The 25,172-nt window shown below is 41.0% G+C and overlaps 1 protein-coding gene across 1 annotated transcript; it reads right to left on the bottom strand.

The window, feature by feature from the left end:
• Positions 1-11,520: 11,520 nt before the first annotated feature.
• Positions 11,521-18,702, bottom strand: LOC121703921. The gene is made up of 4 exons (XM_042084389.1): positions 18,578-18,702; positions 16,484-16,789; positions 15,333-15,535; positions 11,521-12,090 (listed from the first exon to the last, which is right to left on the bottom strand). Exons 1-4 carry the CDS (start codon positions 18,663-18,665, stop codon positions 11,977-11,979), a joined length of 711 nt encoding a protein of 236 aa, XP_041940323.1. The 5' UTR covers positions 18,666-18,702; the 3' UTR covers positions 11,521-11,976.
• Positions 18,703-25,172: the final 6,470 nt, after the last annotated feature.

Here is a 25,172-nt window from a genome sequence, read left to right as displayed (position 1 = left end):
AACTCGAGGGACGGCAACAAGCATGCATTTAAAAATCACACTGCACGCAATTGGATAACACTAGACCATGTTTACTCTGAATGATTTCGGACTTCGACGCAATCGGATAACCCTACGACCAATGTGTACTGTCCTCCAACGTTGCAGCGCTGTCTTCATCAGTTTAGCTGGTTCCCCTGGAATGTTGGGGTAAAAGTATGTGCATCATTGCTCTTTGCCAGAGTGTCTCGCAGAGTCAATTCCATTGTGCTCTCGCGAGAACTCTGGATTTCCAGGGTAGGTCAGGAATAGGTTATTCCTAAAAAAGGGATTTGGATAGGGCACAAAGTATGGCACTGAACAGCATCAAGGACTATGTCAGCTGTGGCTAGGGGCAGCCTTGGCCTACTGATTAGGGCTTCAGCCTTAAAGGGATATTCCACCATTTTCCACCTCCCCTTGAGTTAATTGCTTTTTACCTTTCTCCAGTTCATCCAGTCGTTCTGAGTCTGCCAATACGAGTTTTAGCTCCAGCCTAGCATAGATCATTGAATCTGATTAGACCATTAGCTTCTCGCCTGCTAGCATCATGTTTAAAAGTGACTAAGATTTCCGGTAATTTTCCTATTTAAAACTAGTCTCCTCTCAAGTTAAAAAGTCGAATAAGACCAACGGAAAATGAAACGTGGCGATTTTCTAGGCTGATTTGACATGGAACTATACTCTCATTTAACTGCGTTCTCCACAATAGTGGCTCCGTTGTCATCTTCCAGCTGCAGCTGGACAACCTGGTGGTGCAGTATATTGTCGAAGACCTGCAGCCTTTGAGTAAGGTGGAAAGGCCAGCTTTCATAAACTTAATAAAATATTGCTGATAAAATAATCTGTGGTTCTATATGGGCTGTGGCAATAATTTTGAAAAATAATAGCTCGTAGCAACATATGGAAAATAGAACTATGAACTAGTTCATTTTTGGAACTGTGAACTCAGTTCAAAATTTTGAATTAGGAACTATGAACTGGACAAGTTCATTTTAAAATTTGTGAACTGAACTTTGAACTAGTTCATGGCACGTAAGATATATCCTCCATTGCTGTGACACCAGCACCTCTGGTTTAATATGCTACAGTCAGAGAACTGCCACTCTCTGAAAACTTCCGGTTTCTGAACTGGTTGCAGTTCCTCCTGTGGCTCCACATGAGGGTGCTCGTCCACGAGTGCAGAATGAATGGAGGTCTATGGAGCTGTACCCCTCAAAACCCCTTGACTTTTCTCGGGATATAATTTTTAATTTGAAAATAATGTAGCGTTTTACCAAGAGCCAGAGTTTCATGAACTGGTTTATTGTCACCAAAGCACACAATGCAGCATATAACACACAGCGGCCCGTGTCAGGCCCAGAACCAAAAAAAGACAGAACTTCCTCAAACCGTAGCCTATATTCCCTGGGGGTCCCGTCCCCCTCTCGCCAGGCTGCCAACATGAGCGTGCCCGGGGTTATGCATAGCACGGGCACTCCCTGATTGACAGCCGGTCGCTACAATAATTTGAATATTGTATTCAAAAGGGAAGGCAAAGAAAATACACTTGGTTGAGTATTATATTTTGTAAAGTCACTTAATTGTTCTAAATAGCCTTTCAAACGTGTCAATGACGTCATTCATTAGCACAATGCTAGCGTGTTATGGGCAACAACGACCCAACCTGAAAGAAATCAAAAGGACATAAGCACTCGATCTTTCACTCGACCTATAACCCATGTTGAAGTTACACAAACTACAAATCCGAGATTTGTCAACGACAATCAGGTGAAGGAGACAAATTTAGCCGTCTAGCTCCATTCATTTGGCACTCATGGCGATCGCCCCCAATGGAACTTTGGAACTGCAACCAAAATTCGGTACAATGGGACTTACAGTGTGTTTATCTGTGTGCCTGTTGGGGGGGTAATGGGGTAATTGTGTGTGTGTGTCCATGTGCCTGCATTCCTGCGTGTGTTTTTATGTGCGTGTGGGTGTGTTCATGTCATGTGTGTGTTTATCTGTGTGCCTGTGTGTGTGTGAGTGTGTGCGTGCCTGTGTGTGACTGAATTCATCGTAGGCTTAATCAACTAGCACGCTATGGCATTGACCGTGTAACAGTGTCATTATCTATTTATGGAAAATATCCGTTATTTTTTGGCGGATTTAATGTTGATTGCGTAATTAGTCTGTCTAAGGCTTTAAAAAGCAAATATTTGGCTGTATCTTACCCACATTCCTGTACCATTATGGCCGGGATATCATAGTTCCGCTCTCCAGGAAGTTTATCTACAAATCATCTGATGTGACACTCCTCATAGAGCAATCACGTTCTACTTCGATCCCAACTGTGTGTTAAACTCCAAAGCTTCCGTTTTAAGCAGTACGGTTCTAAAGCCCCCCTTAGCTAGCGCAATACTAACTGTCAGAGCAATAGGCTCAAGTCCAAGAATCTTCTATCAATCAACCATCCCAGGAGGAAGTACACAGACGCATAACGCAAGTAAGCATTTGAGTGTCCAAATTTGTGACACCTCCAAGTGGGCAGATTAATGTTAATTGAGAAAGTAATTCATTTTAGGGAGGAATGTCTAACGTCCTTTACATTTCAAGAATGGTCTTCTCTTTAATACTCTGAAAATCACTTTGCCCATCAGTTGTTCTACCTTGTCCAAAGAAGCCACAATAAACAGTAACGAGATTCACCAACATCACTCCACATGAGAATTACCATCACCACACAGGCACATAGAAGACTTCTACAGGCATGGCAGATATATGGAGGTGCCTCATAATAGCACTGTTGGAACTGATACAAACACCAATCCAATACTATTAGGCCTACCACTGCTAGGTAAAAAGTACTGAGCATTTGAGCAATTTTGCTTACACTTCCCAAGTGACGACATTCCTAAGCTTTGTAAAGTCAAAATTGGATTGGAACAAAAGTTTTCAAGAGAACTTCTTAGGGTCCTTTAATTACCCATTCTGCGGTGTGTCTGTGCATGATTCAGTTCAACACAGATAGACATAAAAGCTTTGAACTAAATGACAATATAGCTTCACTCCAGAGGGGTAGAAAATAATTGTCCAGCATTACACAGAGTGTATGAAGGGCATAGGTTTGGTCACAGCTTTGGTAGGGACACAAGCCCGTGTCTCGCCTTCTCAGAGTGTGCCACGAGTGACAAGTAGCCATACTGTATGCTTCAACTAGCCTAGAAATCTAGACGCGCACCTAGCCAGGGCTAGTCTAGCAACTCTCCGTTGGCTTGTGAGCTCCAGAAATCGAAACTCAATCAGGCCAATGAAATCGTGTATAGAGTCGTTAGGTGGGCTTAACATAATTGATGGCAGAGTTGCAACGGTTTGGCTTGAATTCCCTGCTACTTGAAAACAAATAAGATGGATGTTGCTGTTGGCGAACAGTGTGACACGAGTTAAGCTCCGCTGGTGGGAAACGCATGGGACTCATAGCGCTGCCCTTGTCCTATTGAGTGCAGAGGGAATTTGAAAGACAACTGATTATCCCGGCCCTCGGACTGAGCACTGCGAACGGTGAGTGCCCAGACCCTACATTTTAATGTGGGTCTGGCTCGTCAGGCTAGAGATATCATGCTACACATTAGTACTTTTCTCACTCGCTACATCACAGACCATTTCTGCGCCCAAGTAGCAGTGCTTCGTCCCAATACAGTCCCAAGCAGTGATGGGCAGTAACGCGTTAGAAGTAACGCGTTACTGTAATCCAATTACTTTTTTCAAGTAACGAGTAAAGAAAGGGATTACAATTGCAAAAACAGTAATTAGATTACTTTTACTTTCCTGCAAGCAGCCTGCGTTACTGCGTTACTAAACCGTGATTTTGCCATAGACCAGTGGTTCTCAACCTTTTTTGAGCAAACGCCCCCCTGACCTTACTTTGATCCTCTGGCAACCCCCCCCCCCCCCCACACACACACACACACACACACAATTTAAAAAAAAAAAAGGCTATAGGCCACTCACGCTCATGCTATATTGCTTAAATAAAAAACGAGACTGTTGTTTTGGTTTCTTCTGGAATTATAAGAAAATGTCCCTATGAGCCTATTTTATTATTAAGCAGATTTAGCCCACTGTCTGCAATAGGAGACTAGGAGAGGTTGGGTAAAATAAAAACACTACCACATCAGCATTGGTTGTAATGATTTTTTTCTTTAAATCAATAGGAACATTAAATGTAGGCAACAAGACGTGTCATTTTATCATGGACAAAAATCAATCACAAAACAGATTCCGCGCGTGAGGCCTGTTTAGGCCTATATATATTTCGTATTTGATTAGCAACGGTCTTTTCGTGGACACTTCGCTCAGAGCAGCTGCAGAACAACAGCCAGCGGGGCTGGGGGACGTGAGTCCGGACGTGTGCAGGCCCAAACTGCACTGTATGACCACTGAGCATAGATAAACAGTAAAATGTAGCTGGGACGGTAGAGGGGTTAGAAACCCATGAATGAAAAAATAGCTGTGATTTGGAAAATGGGCAAAAATATAATGTGGTCTTTGCCTTTTTGTAATGGGGCTGGTGAGTGTTGAAGTCTTCAATAATTCGTTTCCCTTAAACCAGCGTTGAAAACGTCTGCTTCGGGAGCCACTCTTGTGATCCCATGTATTAAACAGTAGGCCTACATCACATCCCTGCAAAGTTTATTTCAAAAATATTTCCCAACCAGGCAGTGCTCAGTATGACTGGATTATGGATCCATTTAATGCAGCATGTTGGTATTTCATTGAATATATTGTACAATGCTGTAAAATATTGGCCTATGCTTCCTAATATGTTGCTGGAAAACAGAAATATGTGTGTTTAATTTACAATGGCACATTATGTATTTATTTATTATTATCTGCAGCACCAGCTGATTTTAACTCTGCTGAAGAGGATATATTTAGAACTTGTCATTATTTCAATACATTTGACAATTTTAAGCTTGACCTACCACTTTCTTAGAGCGACGAGGGACAGGTGGGGCTCGAAAAGGCCCCCTTGATCAAAGTGGGGAATGAAAGAAAAAGTTTGAGAACCACTGCCTTAAACTAAGCATTTACATGAAGCACAGTAGCCTATGCCGATTAAAACACATTCCACTCAGGTAGGTGCTACCAGGCTCATATAGGCTATCACTTTTAATTGCAAACAGAAAATGTCTAGCTAGCTGTTTATACCAACTTAATATCATGACTATTGCTAATATAGTGCCAAATGTGGAGTTTGTGGACTAGCCATAGGCTTATATTTGAATGGAGCTGATCATTATGAGAGTTGTGTAGATGCTCTTATGACAGCGCACCATTTATAAATGAGTTAAACTGCATCAAATTAGTAGTATTTCTTAAGAAATATTTTAAACTAACAGTTCTGCTTTGGGCACCAAAATAGCCAGCAGCGGCACTGCACACACACAGTTCAAACACATACTCTTCTTGACATTAGAACAGCCTAAATGTGGCATGCAACAGCATTTTCTGTTTTGGTAAATGCATTACTCCTCTCTGCACTGCAACTGTTAAAAGATGTAAATGTTAATAGAGACTTTGGTTTTAATATTTTTTTTTGCTGTATTTTATTTACATCTATTCGAATGAAGGAGTATACACACCAAAAAGTTAAGATTGAAACTAATAAAACCAAGTTTTAAAAAAGCGTATTCAGGTTGTGTATAGCTAGTGTGTTTTTGTAAAGTAACTAAGTAAAGTAACTAATTACTTTTGAAAATAAGTAATCAGTAAAGTAACTAGATTACTTTCTTGGATAAGTAATCAGTAATCAGTAACTAATTACTTTTTCCAAGTAACTTGACCAACACTGGTCCCAAGTAGCAGTGCTTCACCCCAATACAGTCCCAAGTCAATACCTGCCTAGGAGATCACCTCGTCTAACTGTAATCTGCATTGCTATTTGTACTCGTGACGGAGGCCACAAGAAGTAATTAGGGATTATGTTTTTTGTTTGGCTTATCTGGCTACAAAGGATTCCATTCACTATGCTAAGATAACCTAGCGGGGGCGCTACCGGACTACGACAATGCATTCACGCAGACAAAAATGGAGACGGTGAATAACCCAATTTTATAAAATGGTGGCGTGTTCCTTTAAAGAGGTGGAAAATGAGTGTAATTCCCCAAATGGTGGAATATCCCTTTAACCTGTGCATAGGACTTAGAGTACTGTGCTGGAGGCAGGGACATGCACAAAACTGTGCAGTGTTGTCATTTTTTGCAGGAGTAACAGACACACAATGCAGTATGGGATGATGGCCATATAATTATGAGCTCTGTGTGTACACAGGAGAGAGACGTCATGTGTGGCATGCACCTGCATGCAAAATGTATACATGCACACACATGAACACATGCGCACACACACACGCACACCTGAAACTCCTCTGGGGCAGGCCCTTATGAAGCCTGTGGCTACTAACAGCGGATGGGAAGCCATCAAACTGCAAGTCTTTCCGCTGTTACCGTCAGCTTATGATGAATGATGGATTTGGGCTGAGAATGGCATGAACCACAGAACCCTTTCAGAAGTTCCCTCAATCACTTGTGCTTAGGCCGTTGCGTTGAGTCAAATGGAACATTTTATTTTATACAAATACATACAGAGGCATCCAGTTCCAAAGCATATTATGCGGCTCTCATAATGCTGCAGAGAGTTCCATTATTTCCACCGGCCCTCACACAAACATCTTGTCACGTGCATACATGTCACACATTTTTCAATTTCATAAAACAGGTTTTGCAAAACACCACACACAACTCTCTACCCAACACACAAATCTAACAGGAAGTTACTTGATTTCCATTTTCAAACCCAACCTAAGGACACGGCACACTTATTCACCACTTATTCACCACTTATTCACCACTTATTCACCACTTATTCGCACTCATTCACACTCATTCACAATTTCCAAAAGTGATAAGCTTTTTCAAAAGTGTGTTTGATTTCTGTCCAATTCAAGATGGTGATTGTTTTATTTTGCTTTGCTCTTTTGCTGATGTGCTTATTGTGTATATTTCTCTAGATGACTTTCACTCTTGTATGGGAATAAACATAGAAGCCAATGAAAGACTGAAGAGCTTTAGGTTTTAGGTGTACGTGATGCATCCCAAATGTCATATTATGACAAAAGTGTTTACAAATGCTTACATTGTAACATGCAGTGGGCCTACAACAACACAGGCAGTCAAAAGAACAATTGCACATGGAGTCATCAGAGAACTGAAAAATATACTACCAGTTGGATTGCAGCATTACACAGTTCACCTCTAGAACTAACTTCCAGATGCTCCCCAACTGCTAGTTTTAACACTAAAGCATTCTCAGTGGTGTTCTTTTAGTCCGATCATACAGTATATACACATCTTACACAAGAAGCTGCTCTCTGGGTTTTATGACTTTCATATTTCATTTTTCATTCTTTACACTTGCACTCAGTGTTTAATTATGTTTTATTCTATATTTTCAGTATGATATCTAACTGATGTATTTTTATTTATTTTTATATTTCTTATATTTTTATTTAATGTATGGTAGTTTATGTATTTTTTATTCATTTTTTTCAATTTCAATTTTTGTATTTCTTATATTTTCCTTTTTGATATGTATTTGCCCCTCATGCTTTTATTCACTCTTGTCTGCTGTTTTCTGTTCTCAGATGATGTAATCAACATTGGGTTGCCTTGAGAATGAAATACGCTACACAGAGAGCTCACAAAGAGTTATTATGCAACTTATGGTAAAGATTAAAATATATTTGCCCTCACTATCCCAGGGTGAGAAACATAGAGAGCAATATAAACCTTTGCCATTACTATCCAATGGTCAACGAGAACTACATAGAGAGCAATGACACCTACAGGCTGAGGACTGCTACTGCACTGAATTTCACTACTGCTTTTGAATGCTTCAAAGATGCAATAGTTACAAGACAGTATGAAAGTTTAGATGGGAGGAGAGCTCCCTCTAGTGGTGGAGTTGCATACTTTTACATGTATCTCTTCCTCAAACACACCAACTCTACACACAAACCCAGCTATTGTTCACACAAAATGCCAAATGCCTCATCTGTCCTGCACAATGAAACACTGCATTGACATAATATGTACATTATATATAAACATTATATACAAACACATCTCAAAAGCGAGAATTTGCCTCATAATGTAAACATGTTTGTCATAAGATATTTTTTTGGATATATCATGTACACATTGTTTGCCTTAACCTAAAGCTCTTCTTTCTTTCGTGGGCTTTTATATTTCCAGTCAAGAGTGAAAGAAATCTGCAGAGAGAAGCTGCTCAAATATACACAGCAAATATGTAAGCAACATTGAAACAGGAAATGCTACAAAAAAAAAATGCTGTTCTGAATTCAGTGTTTTACAGCACACAAGAAAAACATAATGCAAAATACAACAACAACTACATTGGACAGAAACCAAATAGACTTTTGAAAAAGCTGGGTATGTATGCGTGTATAGGCCTACATGTGATGAGCATGAAGGAGTATGTGTGTGTGAATGTGTGAAGCATTTTCATAGGTTGTGTTTGAAAATGGAAATCGATAACTCCCTGTTATATTTTGTGTGTTATGTAGAGAGTTGAGTGTGGTGTTTTGCAAAAGATTTTTATGAAATTGAAAACAGTCAAAGGCTGGCTATTAATGTTTTGCAGATTTGGTATGGTTATGGTGTTTGAGATTTTGCAAAGATTTTGTGGGTAAGCATTTAAAAAAAAACTGTAAATAAGGAATCTGCTGCAGACGTTTTTCTGTTTGAGGTTGGAGGACTGTTGTTTTCAACTGATTACATGCAAAATCTTTTCCTTATGTAAGCCCATGAAAGACATTTCCATGAGTTCCTTTGAGAGGATGAGAGAAGCGTGAAGAAGGACAAACATCAGTCCAGCACTCCACAAATCAGGCCTTTATGGTAGAGTGGACAAATGGAAGCAGTTTTTTGCAGGGAGTTTCCCAAAAACACCTGTACGACTGAAGTAATATCATCTGGCCTGATGAAACTAAACTATTTGGCCACAGTTGGTTGGAAGTGGAAGAAACCAGACACTGAGCTGCACTGATGTTTGTTCTTGTTTATGCTTCTCTCATCCTCTCAAAGGAACTGTGGATGTCATTCATAGTAACCATTGGGGTCCTTGGTGACATGTCTGACCTAGGCCCTTCGTCCGGGGTTACTCAGTTTGGCTGAGCGGACAGATCTAGGAAGACTGTTGGTTGTTCCAAACTTTTCCATTTGAGAATGATGGAGGCTACTGTGCTCTTGTGTCTTCACACAACCCTGTCTCGCAGGTCTACAGACAATTCTCTCAACCTCGTGGCTTGGTTTTCACTCTGACATACACCATCAACTGTGAGACCTTACATAAAGTCTTCTAAATTCTTGAATTTCCCCTTGAGGATCAATACATGTACATGTACAAGTATCTATTTATCTATCTATCTAGCTATCTATCTAGATGTGTGCCAGTGCCTTTCCTAATAATGTCCAGTGATTTCATTTAGGCACAGGTGGACTCCAATCAAGTTGTAGAAGCATCTCAAGGACCATTGATATAAGTAAGATGCACCAGAGCTCAAATGTAAGTGTCATATCAAAATGTGTGAAAACTTAAATGGAAATATGTAAATGGAATATTTCAGGCTTTTATTTTTTTAGCAACTTTGGTGGATCAAGCTGGGAGGAGTCTACCACAGTGTGTGATCGAGAGACAGAGATAAAGCCTGTGTGTGTGTGTGTGTGTGTAACAACTTATCTCTTAACAGCCTGTGGCCTGTTTACATATGAATCCTCTGCCCTTACTGAGAAGCAGCAGGAGGTTCCCAGCACCACTACATCTCTAAACCACACGTTTGTCTGTTGCTGTACCCCTACCACACAGGAAATCTCAAACCCAACCTGATACTACCGTATCATATCCCTTACGGAAATTCATTATGGTTTTAATGCAGTATATGGTGCACCATGGTAATGATGATGCTCCTAACCACAGCACTAATGGTTTATGCATAGCAGAAAATGAGTCAAGGCCAATGAGTTATTGAAAAATATTACTGTAAATAGCATCATTTTTCTTTTAGCAAACATTAAGTTATCCGTACTGACATCTGCAGCTGGAGCCTCGATAGCGCCGTAGGTAGCACATCAGTCTCATAATCTGAAGGTTGTGAGTTCGATCCTCACGCGGGGCATCAATGGAGCTGCTGGTGGGGAGGAGGAGTTAGGATGAGGGCCCAGCACTAATGGGGGTCCCAGAAGGACCCATAATCAGAATCAGGAGGAGTTAGGATGAGGGCCCAGCACTAATGGGGGTCCCAGAAGGACCCATAATCAGAATCAGGAGGAGTTAGGATGAGGGCCCAGCACTAATGGGGGTCCCAGAAGGACCCATAATCAGAATCAGGAGGAGTTAGGATGAGGGCCCAGCACTAATGGGGGTCCCAGAAGGACCCATAATCAGAATCAGGAGGAGTTAGGATGAGGGCCCAGCACTGACAGAGGCCTCAGAGGACCCAGAATTGTGTGTCATAGGGCCCACATTTTCTAGCAACGCCCCTGCGGAAAATGGTGCTTATTTATCAATAGTGATAAACCATGGTTATAATGGTTACCCATGAAAAAAAAACATGGTCATGGGTACCCAGCTCGTGTCTCTGTTTAATCCAGATACATTATGGCCAAGAGAAAATGACAATATATGCATTTATTGTTTATGCATATTTATTCTCTTTGGGTATGCTAAGTATACAGTTGAGTTACTGTAAGAATACTGATCCAGATGACATTGATTAAACCAAAAAATGTTAACAAGAGAGACAGTTATACTTATTAGGCTACAGTCAATCACATTGCCAGTGATACAAATACAAGGACAGACCATCTATGTAGCATCTAATCTTAAAACGTAAAACTCTAAAGTTTAATGGAGATCAGTAGTAAGGTGAGAGCAATATAACATCTCTACATGAAAATATTAACAAACCTTTATCAAAAAAAAAAAAATGCATATTTACAACAAGACTGTGTCTGATGTTTAGGTGAGCAAAGTGCTTGACAGAGGTTTAAAACATAGATGAACACAGTGCAGGGAAAATGTAGAAAAGAAGTCCCCAAAAAGATAAGAATGCATGCCAAATAGATTAAGGTCCATATATTTGCCATGCATTATCTTCTTTTTATTTATTCTTTTCTGTATGTATACATTAAGGTAAAGAGAAAACACACTAAAATAAAAGGATAAAATAACAAAGACTATTTCCATCAATCAGACTGCTATGACCTGCTTTGAGTCACTTCCTGTTGTTGTTCACTATGACCACCATCCATTCTTGCCCTAATTGAGGTCTAGCCACAAAGCAACCACACTATTCCAGTGAATTATAAAAAACATGTTTAACTAGGGGTTGGTAATCCTCTCATGACCCCTAAATGGGTATGTACCTCATATGAACATGAACATATTCCTGAGCAGCAGAACAGACGGATATAACACCCATCATCATGCACTTGAGTACAAAGTCAGACAACGAGCCTGCTGTATCTCACGCATACACTAACTCTGTTGAGTGGCGGGGAACAATAAACTGACACTCCAATTTTTGTGCGTATAGGAATCTTGCATATGGGACTATATAAGGGATCTTGCATATGGGACTATATACTATATTTTTATATTATATATGTATACGCTATTAGCTTCACTTAGATATATTAGATTTATACAGTATATTATGATAAACAAACAAATGAACAAACATACAAAACATATGTCAATAGTAGTTTCAATAGCCCCAATACTTTTGAACCTTGTGTGTTTGTTATTTCTCCTGAGGGTTCAGGCTGGGCTTGCTGGACCTTGTGTGTTTGGGGTTTCTCCTGAGGGTTCAGGCTGGGCTTGCTGGAGCTGGTCGGATCAGAACAGCAGGCCCTCCCATTTTGGCCTCAGCACCCCCTTTTGTCTCTTGCAGTCTGCAGGTCTGGTGTTGACGTACTCGCTCTCCCTCTGGGCATTGCTTCTTAGTTTGTGCTGGTGGAGGGGAAAACACACCAGTGTGAGAGGTTTGCACCACCTAACCATAGTTAGCTACATCTCCTCTGAGACCTGAGGGCCTTGCACCACCTGACCATAGTTAGCTAGGCCTCCTCTGAGACCTCCGATAAACATTTGTACATCCTACGTCTTTTAAGGCCAATTCAGTTTATGCTTTTTATTTCTTGTGGAGCGTCAGGTGTGTGTGTTGTAGCGGCTATTGTTAATGGCAATTAGTGTACCTGTCTACACTGACCCGGTTGGGTGTTGCACCTAGTCAATGAGCATATTACGATGCAGAAGGATTTACGTGTGTATTAAAGTTGCATAAAGAGTTGCCCTGTTGGGCATAAACAAGTATTCACTGCCGGATTGAACATGGAAGGAGCAGAATATAACAGCAGATGCTGTTACAACACAGCTGATGCTCCATCAGAAATATACGAGCTGGCTGAAGAGTTTTGCACGCACCAGACACATTCACACCAAAGATTTGCAACGAGAGGAAATCGTTGCAGAGCATCACTGAAAACAGCGGTGTGAATTTATCGCTGTAAGTTGTTGCAATTTGAGATTTTAGCAAGATGTTGGCAGTTGCAAGGTGTTTTCACACCATAGTTGTGATCAAGTCATGTCAGAGTTTTGGTCAGAGATGGAAGATGCTTCATCCTCACAGATCTCAGATACTTCTGTGGTGATTGGTGAGCTCATCACTCTTCACATATCACCTGCTGGGTGCAAAAGATTTACCCCCCACCTTACCGCATGTGGGATTTATTTGTTATTTGGGGAAAAAAATGTTGACCGACTAGGTGGGATGTGAGATGTCAGTAACCTTTCTGTCAGACCTCTTTCATTTACATAATATGGTTTCGTTTTCCAAGGTAACCTTCTCTCTCTCTCTCTCTCTCTGAGTCAGTTTATTTTTTAACCCAGTCCTGTTCTAAGGTAATTCTATCCCATTTTCACAATCTGAATGAAATTTCTCACATCAGGCTCTCAGTTTATCTCCACATTATGTGGTGGACAAGGTACACAAATCCTGTACTTGAGTGAAAGTAGAGATACATATGGTTTAATGTTACTCCAGTAAAAGTAGAAGTCGTTCTTTCACATTTCCACTTGAGTGGAAGTCCTGAAATGTATTATGACTAATACAGTTGCATTTACTATTGTTGAAATGATTTGGCACAGACATAGGCATTCATTGAGCCTTTCTCCTTCATTCAAGGACACAATCAACTAAGAATTGTTGTATGTAGAAACTAAAAACAAACTAATTTTATATCTTATCTTAGATACTTCAAAGCAACCGCTTTTTGCTTTGTTGAATGCTTTACACTTTCGGACCAAATCAAGACATTCCCTTTTGTGTTTGATTGTCTATCATTGTCTATCATTGTACATCTATCTATCATTACTGTCTATCATCATTTGCTCGATGGCGTCATGAGCAGGCGCGTCGTTAGACCTGGGCATTCGGGGCTATAGCCCAGGATTGTCTGGGGATAGCCCCGGATCTATGGGCCGTCAACAACAACAACAACAAAAACTCTAATCGTGAATGAAATAAATAGCCCCGTAGAAGAGACTTTTGTGTTTTGTGTCCATTGTGTGCATTAACAGCAAGAAAATCTGACGTGATCTGGGCAGGTTTAGAATCATTTGTTGCAAAATGTTGCAATTTCAAGTACCTTCTCCTCTACGCTATATCGCATTGCTGTTTCGTGCTTCTACTAACTAGCCTTAGCGAAATAAGTGTACAGAAGGACAAATGGATATTAGAAGTTTCTTTAGAAAAAAAAGGGCAGAGCAGGGACAAGAGGTGGAAACTCACAGTGTGTCATCATCTCCCACAACCCAGGAGGACATTTCGATCAGCTCAGGTTCGTGAAACGCAGCCCTCAAAGACAACGTTGATCAATGCTGATGTTACTAGCTAGCAGGCTACCACTGCACCTCACTAACTTGAAGGACACTTTGTTTGAATAACTAGAAAGAGACACTAACTTATAGGCTAGTGACAAATGGTCAGAAAGAGCTTTAGTTTTTGAGATACCCCTACCGGAGGTAGAACTAAACCCAACAATGTTTTTCCTCATCTCTAAGGTCTCCCATATATGAAATGGATTCTTGGCTAAAATTATTTTACTGCTAAGATTGTTAAATTAACAGATATTGTTATACACCCCAAAACCAAAAAAGGACTAAAATATAGCCTGTCTGTATTGGAGTTAAGGCATATAAATTAGTGCAGATCAATCACACAAGCTCTGAGAACTTTGAAACTTGGCATGTTTATAGTCAGGAAGTTGCTTTACCTACTAGAAATGACTGGACGTGAATATCTTGATGTAAAGAATGAATAGACATGTAAACATACACCTAAAATAAGCGGACATACAAAAAATAAATATCTATGCAGAATGTTTTCATTTACTTTGTAGCTGCTTTACCAGGGATTATCATAGAAACACATATGATGGCTTATGAGAAAGGTAGGGTTGTTCTGAATCCAACAATACCAAATATGTAAATATAGTATGACGAATCAGGGTGTTCTGTCACTCAATGTATGTGGTGTCCAAAATGAAAGAAAACGAAACACTGGCAAAATACAGTCTCAAGTCCAAATCACATTATCAGTGGTGAGAAGAATGTTGACATTCGTTGTTACTGCAAGGTAAGCAGGGCTCGAATGATCTTTTTGTCTATAAGGGGGTCTCTCTATCTCATTAAAAGACTTTTTCAGCACGTATCAAACCATGTAGGCTAGCCCAATGGACGCCTATGTAAATAGACAAAACACTCGCATCAAAGCAGGGTGAGTTCTTCGGACTTGCGAGTGCCGTCAAATCGATCGTATGCAGTTTGCTCATATAGTCTAGTGGTGTGGTGGTGAAGTGCAGTCATGCTTTGTTCAAGAGGGTAGGTCTATGTCCAGTAGTAGCCTATATTTTAATTTAACGTCTTTGGTAAGAGACAGGGACATCACTATGATTGAAAGACAGTGGGGGCTTAGCCCCCAGGGTTGTAAATCACACCTTAAAAGGGCTTCAATGGGCTCTCTCTCCTTGTCTTTCTCTCTCTCTGCCTACCTGTATCCCCTCTCTTTCTCACTAACCTCCCCTTTGAAACACACACACACACACACGCACACACAACCCTGCCAAAGTAGGAAGTAAGGAAGGAACATCTGACTGTATAGCAATTAGGAAATTTGACAGTTTGACTCTTACCCCAAACACCAGGACGATGACGAGAAGCACGACACAGAGCAGGGAGAGCATCACACAGCACACTGGCCACAGGGCCTGGGTGAGAGGGGCGGAGTCCTGCTGGGTCTGGGGGCACCCCGTATGGGAGGAGTTCAGGTGACCATGGCGACCATGGTGGAGATGTCTACGAGCCTGGTTCTGACCCTCATCAGGGCAGTGGCCCTCTGCGTGGGGGAATTCAGAGAGTCTGATATTAATACAATCCCCTACAGAAGCATTGGTCAGAGGAGGAAATTATATACAACTTAATGCTTTTATCACAACAGCAACAACAGCAACAACAACAACACATTACTCAAATATGAACTTCCCCTTGAATGTTAAGGTTATAAAATGTATTAGAAATTGAATTGACAGCTTGTTAATCACAGATCACACAAAACAACATGGCACTGGCAAGAGTTAAATGTTTTTTTTTTTTTAAGTTTAAGTTTATATACTCTTTTGATCCCGTGAGGGAAATTTGGTCTCTGCATTTATCCCAATCCGTGAATTAGTGAAACACACTCAGCACACCGTGAACACACAGTGAGGTGAAGCACACACTAATTCCGGCGCAGTGAGCTGCCTGCAACAACAGCGGCGCTCGGAAAGGGGTAAACATAGAGCAGTGAGGGGTTAGGTGCTTTGCTCAAGGGCACTTCAGCCGTGCCTACTGGTCGGGGTTCGAACCGGCGACCCTCCGGTTACAAGTCCGAAGCACTAACCAGTAGGCCACGGCTGCCCCCAAAAAAGATTCACATCTTTACTTTTGCATATTCTCTTCTGCTATTTCTTTTTCCATGGGATTCAGATTCAGATTGCTAGTGGTTTCTGTGTTGTTGACATGTTGTGTTTGAGATTTTAAAAGGTCAGGGCACTCTCTGTTCCTCAGTAATGTGTATCTGTTCTCTTCTCTTGTACTGCAGTTTGACTTTCTGAATTCTGAAAGTGTGTGTGTGTGTGTGTGTTGGGGGGTGGTTCTGGGAGATGGAAATTTCCTTTTTTCTTGTGACTTGAACAGACTGAACAGACGTGTGTGTGTGTGTGCATGCAACATGAGAAACATTGTTTAACAGTTGAAACTTCAAACTTGTGTGTGTGTGTGTGTGTGTGGTGGTCTTGACTATTACCTGTGATGAGAGCAGATATGCGCTTCTCTGCCTTGTAAGGTGGTGGGTACATCTTTTTCACCTCGCAGGTGTACACTCCAGCGTCACTATCGGTCACCTGTGAGATCTCGTACCACACCTTGTGCCCTACGATGTGCAGATACATGCCCTCCTTGACTGCCACCGTGTCACTCTGGCCTTTGACGGTGTGGTTGTGAATCAGAGGCCCCTCCTTGTGCAGGAGGACGGACCGCTCTTCTCCTTCCATATTTGCACAGCTCAGGTTGGCAGGGTGGGACAGGGAATGACGCACAACCCTGATGCTGGCTGACACACACACACACACACACACACACACACGCGCACACACACACACACACACACACACACACACACGCGCGCGCACACACACACACACACACACACACACACACACACGCACACAAAATCACTGTTTAAAATCAAAATTATATACTGTACATAGCACATTTAAACACAGAGAAAACAACTATCTATATATGATGTAACATTTTTTTCTATTGTTTACACACCAAATCTTTGCATGTCACACACATTTTAAAAACCTGTCACCCAAACACCATAACCCCATACCAAATCTGCAAAGCCATACACTACATAGACTTAATAGCCCCCAAAGCCATACACTACATAGACTTAATAGCCCCCAAAGCCATACACTACATAGACTTAATAGCCCCCAAAGCCATACACTACATAGACTTAATAGCCCCCAAAGGTAGGACACTACCACTTACTTTCCCATTTCTTTACCATGCAGGTAAATCTGAATGAATTTGACCATAGCAGTTACTGAATTCAGTCTCACTGATCTAATGATGTATTCAGCATTTAAACATTTAGCAACTGGCTAATACTGCCTGCCTCAGTGGAAAATGTGCGTTGTAAGCAGTGCCGTCTACTATAACTTTTGTGTTTGCAATTTAAGCAGCATAGAACTAGCTCCAGCGGGCAATCTGGTGAGTTTTTACACAACCAAAAAACTTCCATAAAAACCAGATCACACTTCTAATTGAGACCTGCTTTTTTTGTCCAAACCTGTGGCAACATCAAGCTAGTGAAAGGGATTTACGTCTAATTGGAACTATGCTTTTAATAGAATATTCCATCTATTTTGAAAAAAAAAACAGACAGTTCTTTCAATGCCACAAATCTTGGTAGTCAGTCATTGTACATCAATTATTACCGAGCCAATTAACAAACAATTAAACAGATTTTTAATATCATGTTCTACAACTGAGCTATCTTTTACAGTTAAATCAAACAACAACTATAACATCTACAAAACAACCACACTTTACTACAGACTACAGGAAGTGGGTTCAGACTTCATACACACTGTCAAAGACAAACAAACTTTCTCCGACACAGACAAAAGACTCTCAACCAAACATATTCTCCTATTCATAGCATTAATGATCTGATAACCTAAAATTTTAATTACGCCAAAATGCATAGGCTACCGTAAAACTTAAAATTTAAGCCGATTCCCAAATAGACACCTGTCGCTTTTACACGCCTGGTGGTTACATATCTGGATAAATAGAGGCCTGTTTTTTAGTGTCGGGTTGTATTTAATCCCCTAAAACCCGCTAGATCGATATGGACGTTTGATTAAAACGTGTTTCATCTACCACAGCTCTCCCCGGCGCTGAAGCTGTTGTAAACAGATGCAAGATTTCTCTTCTCTCTCTCTCTCTCTCTCTCTTTACAAATAACCTTAGTTGGTTTGGATGTAAATGGTGCGTGGGAAAAGGCTTGATCCATTTTGCTAATGAAGGAAGACTGATTTTTAAATGGTGAAACAACATTCTGTACCACTGGTTTGCTGTGTGTATTAACAGGGGGTGGATTGAGTAATTGATCCATAGTATGGTTCAATAAAAGGGATTTCAAAAGTCAAAGTCTTCTTCTTCTCTCTCTCTGTCTGTCTGTCTGTCTGTCTCTCTCTCTCTCTCTCTGTCTTTCTCTCTCTCTCACCACTGAAGCTGGTGTAAAAAGATCCTCATTGTGGTCCCCCCAGCTGCCCATTTGTCCACCCCAGTGCCCAAGACGGTGCCCCCGGTGGATACCCACTGATGCAGTCTTCAGCGCGGGTCTGGAGCAGAAGTGCCAGGCAGAGGGAGACGGCTGTGGAGAGTCCTGAGCTGCGGAGCTTCGCCATGTCTGCTGGGGAGCCAGACGCAGAGTGAGGGAGGGAGGGGAGGAAATGAGGCTACACATACCCATGCTGTCACACATATGCACACACACACGCATGCATGCGCGTGCACACACACACAGACACACACACATGCATACACACACATACACGCATGCATACATACACACACACATGCACGCATGCAGACATACACACACACACAAACATACATATGCACAAACATACACACACACACACAACAAAAAGAGGAACCATAAAGAAAAGTACACAACACACATACCCACCCAACCGCCCACACATACACTTGCCCCTTATGCAGAGAGGAGTGGTCTAGACAGACAGACGTGATGTTGGAGGCAAGGTAGAGCAAGTTTATTTTGTCACACTTCCATCTTTGCTTTGCTTATCAACAAACCATCTCTTCACACTCTGTTAACTACAATTTTATAATTAAAATTAAGGTTAGGGGGTGACCTTGGCTGACCTTAATTGTCAGTAACAACAAATTGACATACTGAACTTGAATCTGAACTTGAATGTTAACAGATGATCTGTTGAGTCTCCATGGGGCGGACTACTATTACCATCACTTACAGTATACAGCATGTTTCATATATAAAGGAACTGTAATGTACTTTACAGAAACAGATACAGAGCAGGTCAGATAATGAGCAAGAGGGGGGGGGGGAGGTGGAGGGTGGGAGAGAGAGACAGACGTGGAGGGTCGGGGAGAGAGAGAGAGAGAGAGAGAGAGCATGGTTCGAATTACGGGGGGTATTGGGGGGGGGATGAAATAAAATGTAATGTTATCTAATACTGCATGTAATTAAATGCAGTATTACCATCACATACCAACAATTCAGGATGTAATCTAATGAAATACGATTTTCAAACCCTCACCCTCATTGGGCTGTACCATTTCTCTGGTACGTTCAGACTGTGTTCTTTGCTATGATATGATACTGACGAATTAAAACAAATGCACAGTGGAGGCTGCAAAATCCTGATATACGAAATAGGTTAAAGAAGCCCTATTGGTCTGGTTATTCCTTCGCTGTTTCTGGGTTTTCGCCTGATTTGGGCTCGCATTTTTCACGACATAGCTCCCCCTGCAGCTGCGGTAGCAAGTGACGGCTACGCTAAACCCCCACTAGCTAGCGAGCTAGCCATCAATAAACCAAGCTAAACACATACAGGGCTCACAATAAAACGGTCGAGCAAACACATTATTCAAGCGACTATCAAACCACATTACAAAATGGAAGTTCACCCAAGGGTAGGCTACTTACAATTTCAACAGCAACAAAGCCAAGTCGGAGTCCGTTTTGCAGTCTTCTTAGAAACTACACTCTGACTACATTTTCGAGGCGCGATAGGATAGTCTACTTCCGCTGAGTCACATCCGGATGTGTTCGGACCGCGACCAGAAAGTTGCATATTTGTTTTTTCCGAGGAGAAACACTAGGGGGAGACGAAGCACCCACCAAACGACCCAAAAAGTGTTGTAGAACCATCAGAACGACTCTCAACCTGCATAATTAAGGTCATTTTTGCTAAAATTGTTGCATAGGGCTTCTTTTACAAGCGGTGGCCATACATTTGTCTAATATTTCACTGCCTTTGTAATATAGTGATAGACAACCTTTGAAAAACATTGAGTAACAAGATCGCTATGGCTTAACCGGAGGTCTCCCTTCCACTCAGCAGCCATTGCTGCTGCTTAGCTTTAAAATCATTAGGCCTACAATCACACACGCCGTAGGAGTTCCATATATTGACTGGCATTATTAGAGATCAACCTGTCATAAAAGCATATTGCTGCAAAAAAGTTTTGTAATATAACACCAGGCGCACAATGCACTAGGCTACATTATATGAAATGCCTATAGGCTAAACAACGTGAACAAAAGTCAAACAAGTCGGTTTTTTTTTCATTTGCTTCATGTTTAGTAGGCTTAGTATGATTTGCTAGTATGATGAGTTTCTTTTAACTTGTCGGCCAACCAGCCACGGTCATATTTCGAAGGAAAATTTAGAGAGAGAGGGTGGGAAAGAGAAGAGAGAGAGAGGTTGAGGGTGAGAGAGAACAGAGCAAAAGAGACATGAGTGAGAGGGTAGGGAGTGAGAGTGGACAGACAGGCAGATAAATCAGGGAAAAGACAGACAACACTGTGTGTGTGTGTGGGGTGAAAAAATAAAGAAATACAGCGGGGAAAATAAGTATTTAACACGTCAACATTTTTTTCAGTAAGTATTCTTCCAGTGAGGCTATTCGCATGAAATTTTCACCAGACATTAGTATTAACTTAGGTAATCCACACATATATAAAAATCCAAACATCTAAAAGTAGTGCTATGAGTAAAAAAGTGGAATGGCACAGGGAAAAAGTATTGAAAAAGCAGTACACAAACACAAAAAGAATGGCAAGGAACAAACTGGAATCTATAAGTAGTTAGAGAAATTATCCCTCCTACCTGTACAAATTGATATAAGCTGGGTTAGTACATACTGTTGGCTATAAAAAGTTTTTTTGTTAGCAAGGTGTCACACAAGAAACATTTCATGATGGGTAAAAGCAAAGAGCCCTCCCAAGATCTTTGCAACCTTATTGTTGCAAAATATATTAATGGAACTGGTTACAGATGCACTTCAAAACTTCAGAATCATCCAGCAAGCAGTATTGGAGCCATTATTTGCAAGTGGAAGGAACATCACTACATCATCCACTGGCCATGCACAGGATCTCCTTGCAAGATTTCTGACCAGGAAGTCAGAAGGATAGTCAGAAGAGTAGCCTAAGAGCCAAGGACCACTCTGAGAAAGCTCCAGAAAGATTTGGAGGCAGCAGCTACAATTGTTACAGAGAAAATCATAGGTAATGCACTCCACCGCCATGGCCTCTATGCACGCTCATCCCGCATGACTCTATTGCTGAAGAAAAACATGTCAAAGCTCGTTAAAGGTTGCTACACAACATTTGAACAATCCTATGAAATACTGAGAGAATGTATTCTGGTTAAAATTTTTACTTTTCGGATGTCATACTACACACCATATTTGGAGGAGAAATGGCACTGTGCATCACCCTAAAAATACCATACCAACAGTGAGGTTTGGAGGTGGTGGCATCATGGTGTGGGCTGTTTTTCATCTCATTGTACTAGCAGACTTCATACAGTTGAAGGAATGATGAATGGAGTCATTTTGTTCCGGAAGAATCTTTACATCCACCAGGATGATGAGGATGAGACATGGCTAGACCTTCCAGCAGGACAATGATCCAAACCATTCAGTAAAGGAAACTCTCAATTGGTTTCAGAGAAAGGAAATCAAGGCCCTGACTTTAATTCAATTGAACAGTTTTGGAAGTTAACTAAAGATCAGGATTCACAACAGGGACCCCTGAAATCTTCAATATTAAAGGACTATCTGTTTAAAAGAATGGGCCAAACTCAGACCAGAATACTGTGACTGATTAGTTTCATCATACAGGAAATGCCTTAAAGCTGTCATTACGAATAAAGGCTTTTCCACAAAGTATTTAAGAAATTTCAGCAGGCGTGTTCAATACTTTTTTCCTGTGTCATTCCACTTTATTGCACATAACTCTACCTATGGACTTTAATGTTTGGATTTTTTTTATATGGGTGGATTATCTGAGTTAATACTAATGTCTGGTATACTAATGTATGCAAATAGCCTCATTGGAAGTATACTTACTGAAAAAAATGTTGACGTGTTCAATACGTATAGAGAAACGTTCACGTGTGATGAAGTCTTGGGTAGGCTATGCTATTTACCTATTCTGATTCTGAAGGAGAATATGCTAGCTGCCTTTTGGAGATTATGATCGATCGTCTATTGACTGATAGTCACGGTGCGTCTGTGAATGGAGGTGCGTTTTTGCGTACGACGGTGTCCACTAAGCATACCATGCTTATTTCGAACCTTTGACCAAAATAGCTCGAGGTGGCAGTGGTAATCGTGATGATGGTGTCCATAGTGGATGTGGTACAGACAGCTCTGAAGAACTACAAAGTCACCCGCGATAGGAACTGATTTGTCCAGACTACTTTATTGTAGGCCTAATAGCGGTTTGTGGAACAGGCTAGTAATAGTTTACTATTGTTACATCTTAGGCCTACTTTTTTCCTGTTCATTTGTTATTTGGGTAATATGACAAAAAGAAAGTAAACCTGCTGAAATATGTTCGACATCCAGTACACTGCAAAAACTGCTTATCTAACAAAATCTAACCAAGTGTTATTAATCTTATATCAAGATAAAAAAAAACCTAGTTGGTATTGTTTTCAGTATAAAGAGACTTACCTAGCACTTTCTTGTGAAATCATTTGACTTAATTAAAAAAATTAATTAACATCTCATCTTGAAAACAAGCAAATTTGTCTGCCAGTGCGTTGAGCAAATTTGTCTTGATAAGACTCCTTAAAATAAGTTAAAGTCTTCTTAAATTAAGTCAAAATGATCTTTTGAGAGGGCGCTAGGTTAGTCTTTTCATACTAAAAACAATACCAAATAGATTTTTTAATCTTAATATAAGATCAATAACACTTGGTTAGAATTCATTTTTTGCAGTGTGTTTACTTAGGTGCCTAATTTGAGGTGCTTACCATCCAGTGGCAAATTAGATGGGTAAATTTACCCCCTTCAAATACAGTATTTGAAAAAAAAAAAAAAGGAAGGAAAATTTTTTAGGAAATAGCCATTCTTTTTTGTATTATTCTTTAACACTGACGCAGCCGTCCAATCAGATGACGTTGGCAGAAGTGTCCTCCAGCTCATTTGAGTTTGAGACCCCTGCCCTACACACAAACATCACACACCCTACACACAAACATCACGCATCACACACCCTACACACAAACATCACTCACCCTACACACAAACATCACACACCCTACACACAAACATCGCACATCATACACCCTACACACAAACATCGCACATCACGCACCCTACACACAAACATCCCACATCACGCACCCTACACACAAACATCACACATCATGCACCCTACAGAGGGACAAACATCGCACATCACGCACCCTACACACAAACATCATGCACCCTATACACAAACATCGCACATCACGCACCCTACACACAAACATCATGCACCCTACACACAAACATCGCACATCACACACCCTACACACAAACATCGCACATCACGCACCCTACAGAGGGACAAACATCCCACATCACACTTCAGGTTGACATCCCCAGAGAAAAGAGAAAGAAGAAAGAGAACACGATCACTACAGTGGTGACACAAGAGCTTGAGGAGTTGTTCCGCAACTGTTCCAAAGTGTCCTTGAACAAGACTTTGAGCCCCAAATTGCTCTTGATGTGCGGGTTGTCTTGTGTGTGTGTGTGTGTGAATGTGAATGAGTGAATATGAGGCATGAATTGTACAGTGCTTTCAGTGCTCTGAGGATAGAAAAGCGCTATATAAATGCAGTGCACTTACCATTTAGCTCTGAAATTATACACTTCGGGTGTCTTATCTTTATTCAGACAGAACCATAGACTGTATATATAGAACTGGACAGTGTGGCTGCATTCTGCAGTGTTCTATGGAATTGAAGCCGCCGAGGCGACGCCATCTTGGAAAATTTGGAGCCAATTTGAAGTGCGGCTGCGCAGCAAAAGAAGCATGCGCAGTGAAGAGGAGTCGCGGTCAGGCACGCCCACTCAGCGAGTTAAACACGCCCCTTGTCAAGTGAAACCTGCCCCCTTCTCCTTTCCACAACGCAGGTCGACTTGGCGCCGAAGGCTAGCTGGCTGGGTGAATTTTGCGGCTGTGAGTTAGCTAAACAGTACAAACAACAATCGGTTTGTTCTTGTCTGGTAAGTGTTGCGTATCAACTGAAAACTTTTTTTTGTCTATTGGTGTTCTTAAATACGTCTAAGAGAGCTTATTATGTTGATTATAGACTGTGACAATTTAGTATGGCGAATACTAATGAGCTAACAACAGAAATACGGACAGCGAATTACATGCTAACGTTAGCAGCTACATTAACGTTACCGTTAACAGGAGGCTAAGTTAGTCGTTGAAGTGAAGATTAGCACACAGCTCCCATGACAGTCGATGCATGATATACTTGGTTTTATTAGTTGTTGCTGTTTTCAAATATCTCAATGTATGCCATCTCAACATGGAGTAACCATTGACTGTACATGGGGATTAATAACACTAGACAGTCAGTACAGTATATGATGTGATAGATAAAGCAATGGTATGATGTGATAAAGCAAAAGTTAACGTTAACGTAATGTGAAGCATGGACCTCATCAACCTCATGTTAATGTACTAGCTAACTACTAGCCAGTTTGCCAGCGTTGCATTTTTTCTAACGTTAACGACAGACACCTCTGTTAGAGCTACTTCTGTGATGGTAGGTCGGTAGCATAGATAGACTGTAAAAAATAGATCGGTAGGTCGGTAGTTGTAGACCGCATAAGTGAATGATCGATAAATG

Source organism: Alosa sapidissima, chromosome 2, assembly GCF_018492685.1.
Source record: "Alosa sapidissima isolate fAloSap1 chromosome 2, fAloSap1.pri, whole genome shotgun sequence".
NCBI classification, from domain to species: Eukaryota; Metazoa; Chordata; class Actinopteri; order Clupeiformes; family Clupeidae; genus Alosa; species Alosa sapidissima.
Note: the sequence above shows the minus strand (reverse complement) of the source record. Positions and strands in the feature narration are given on the sequence as shown.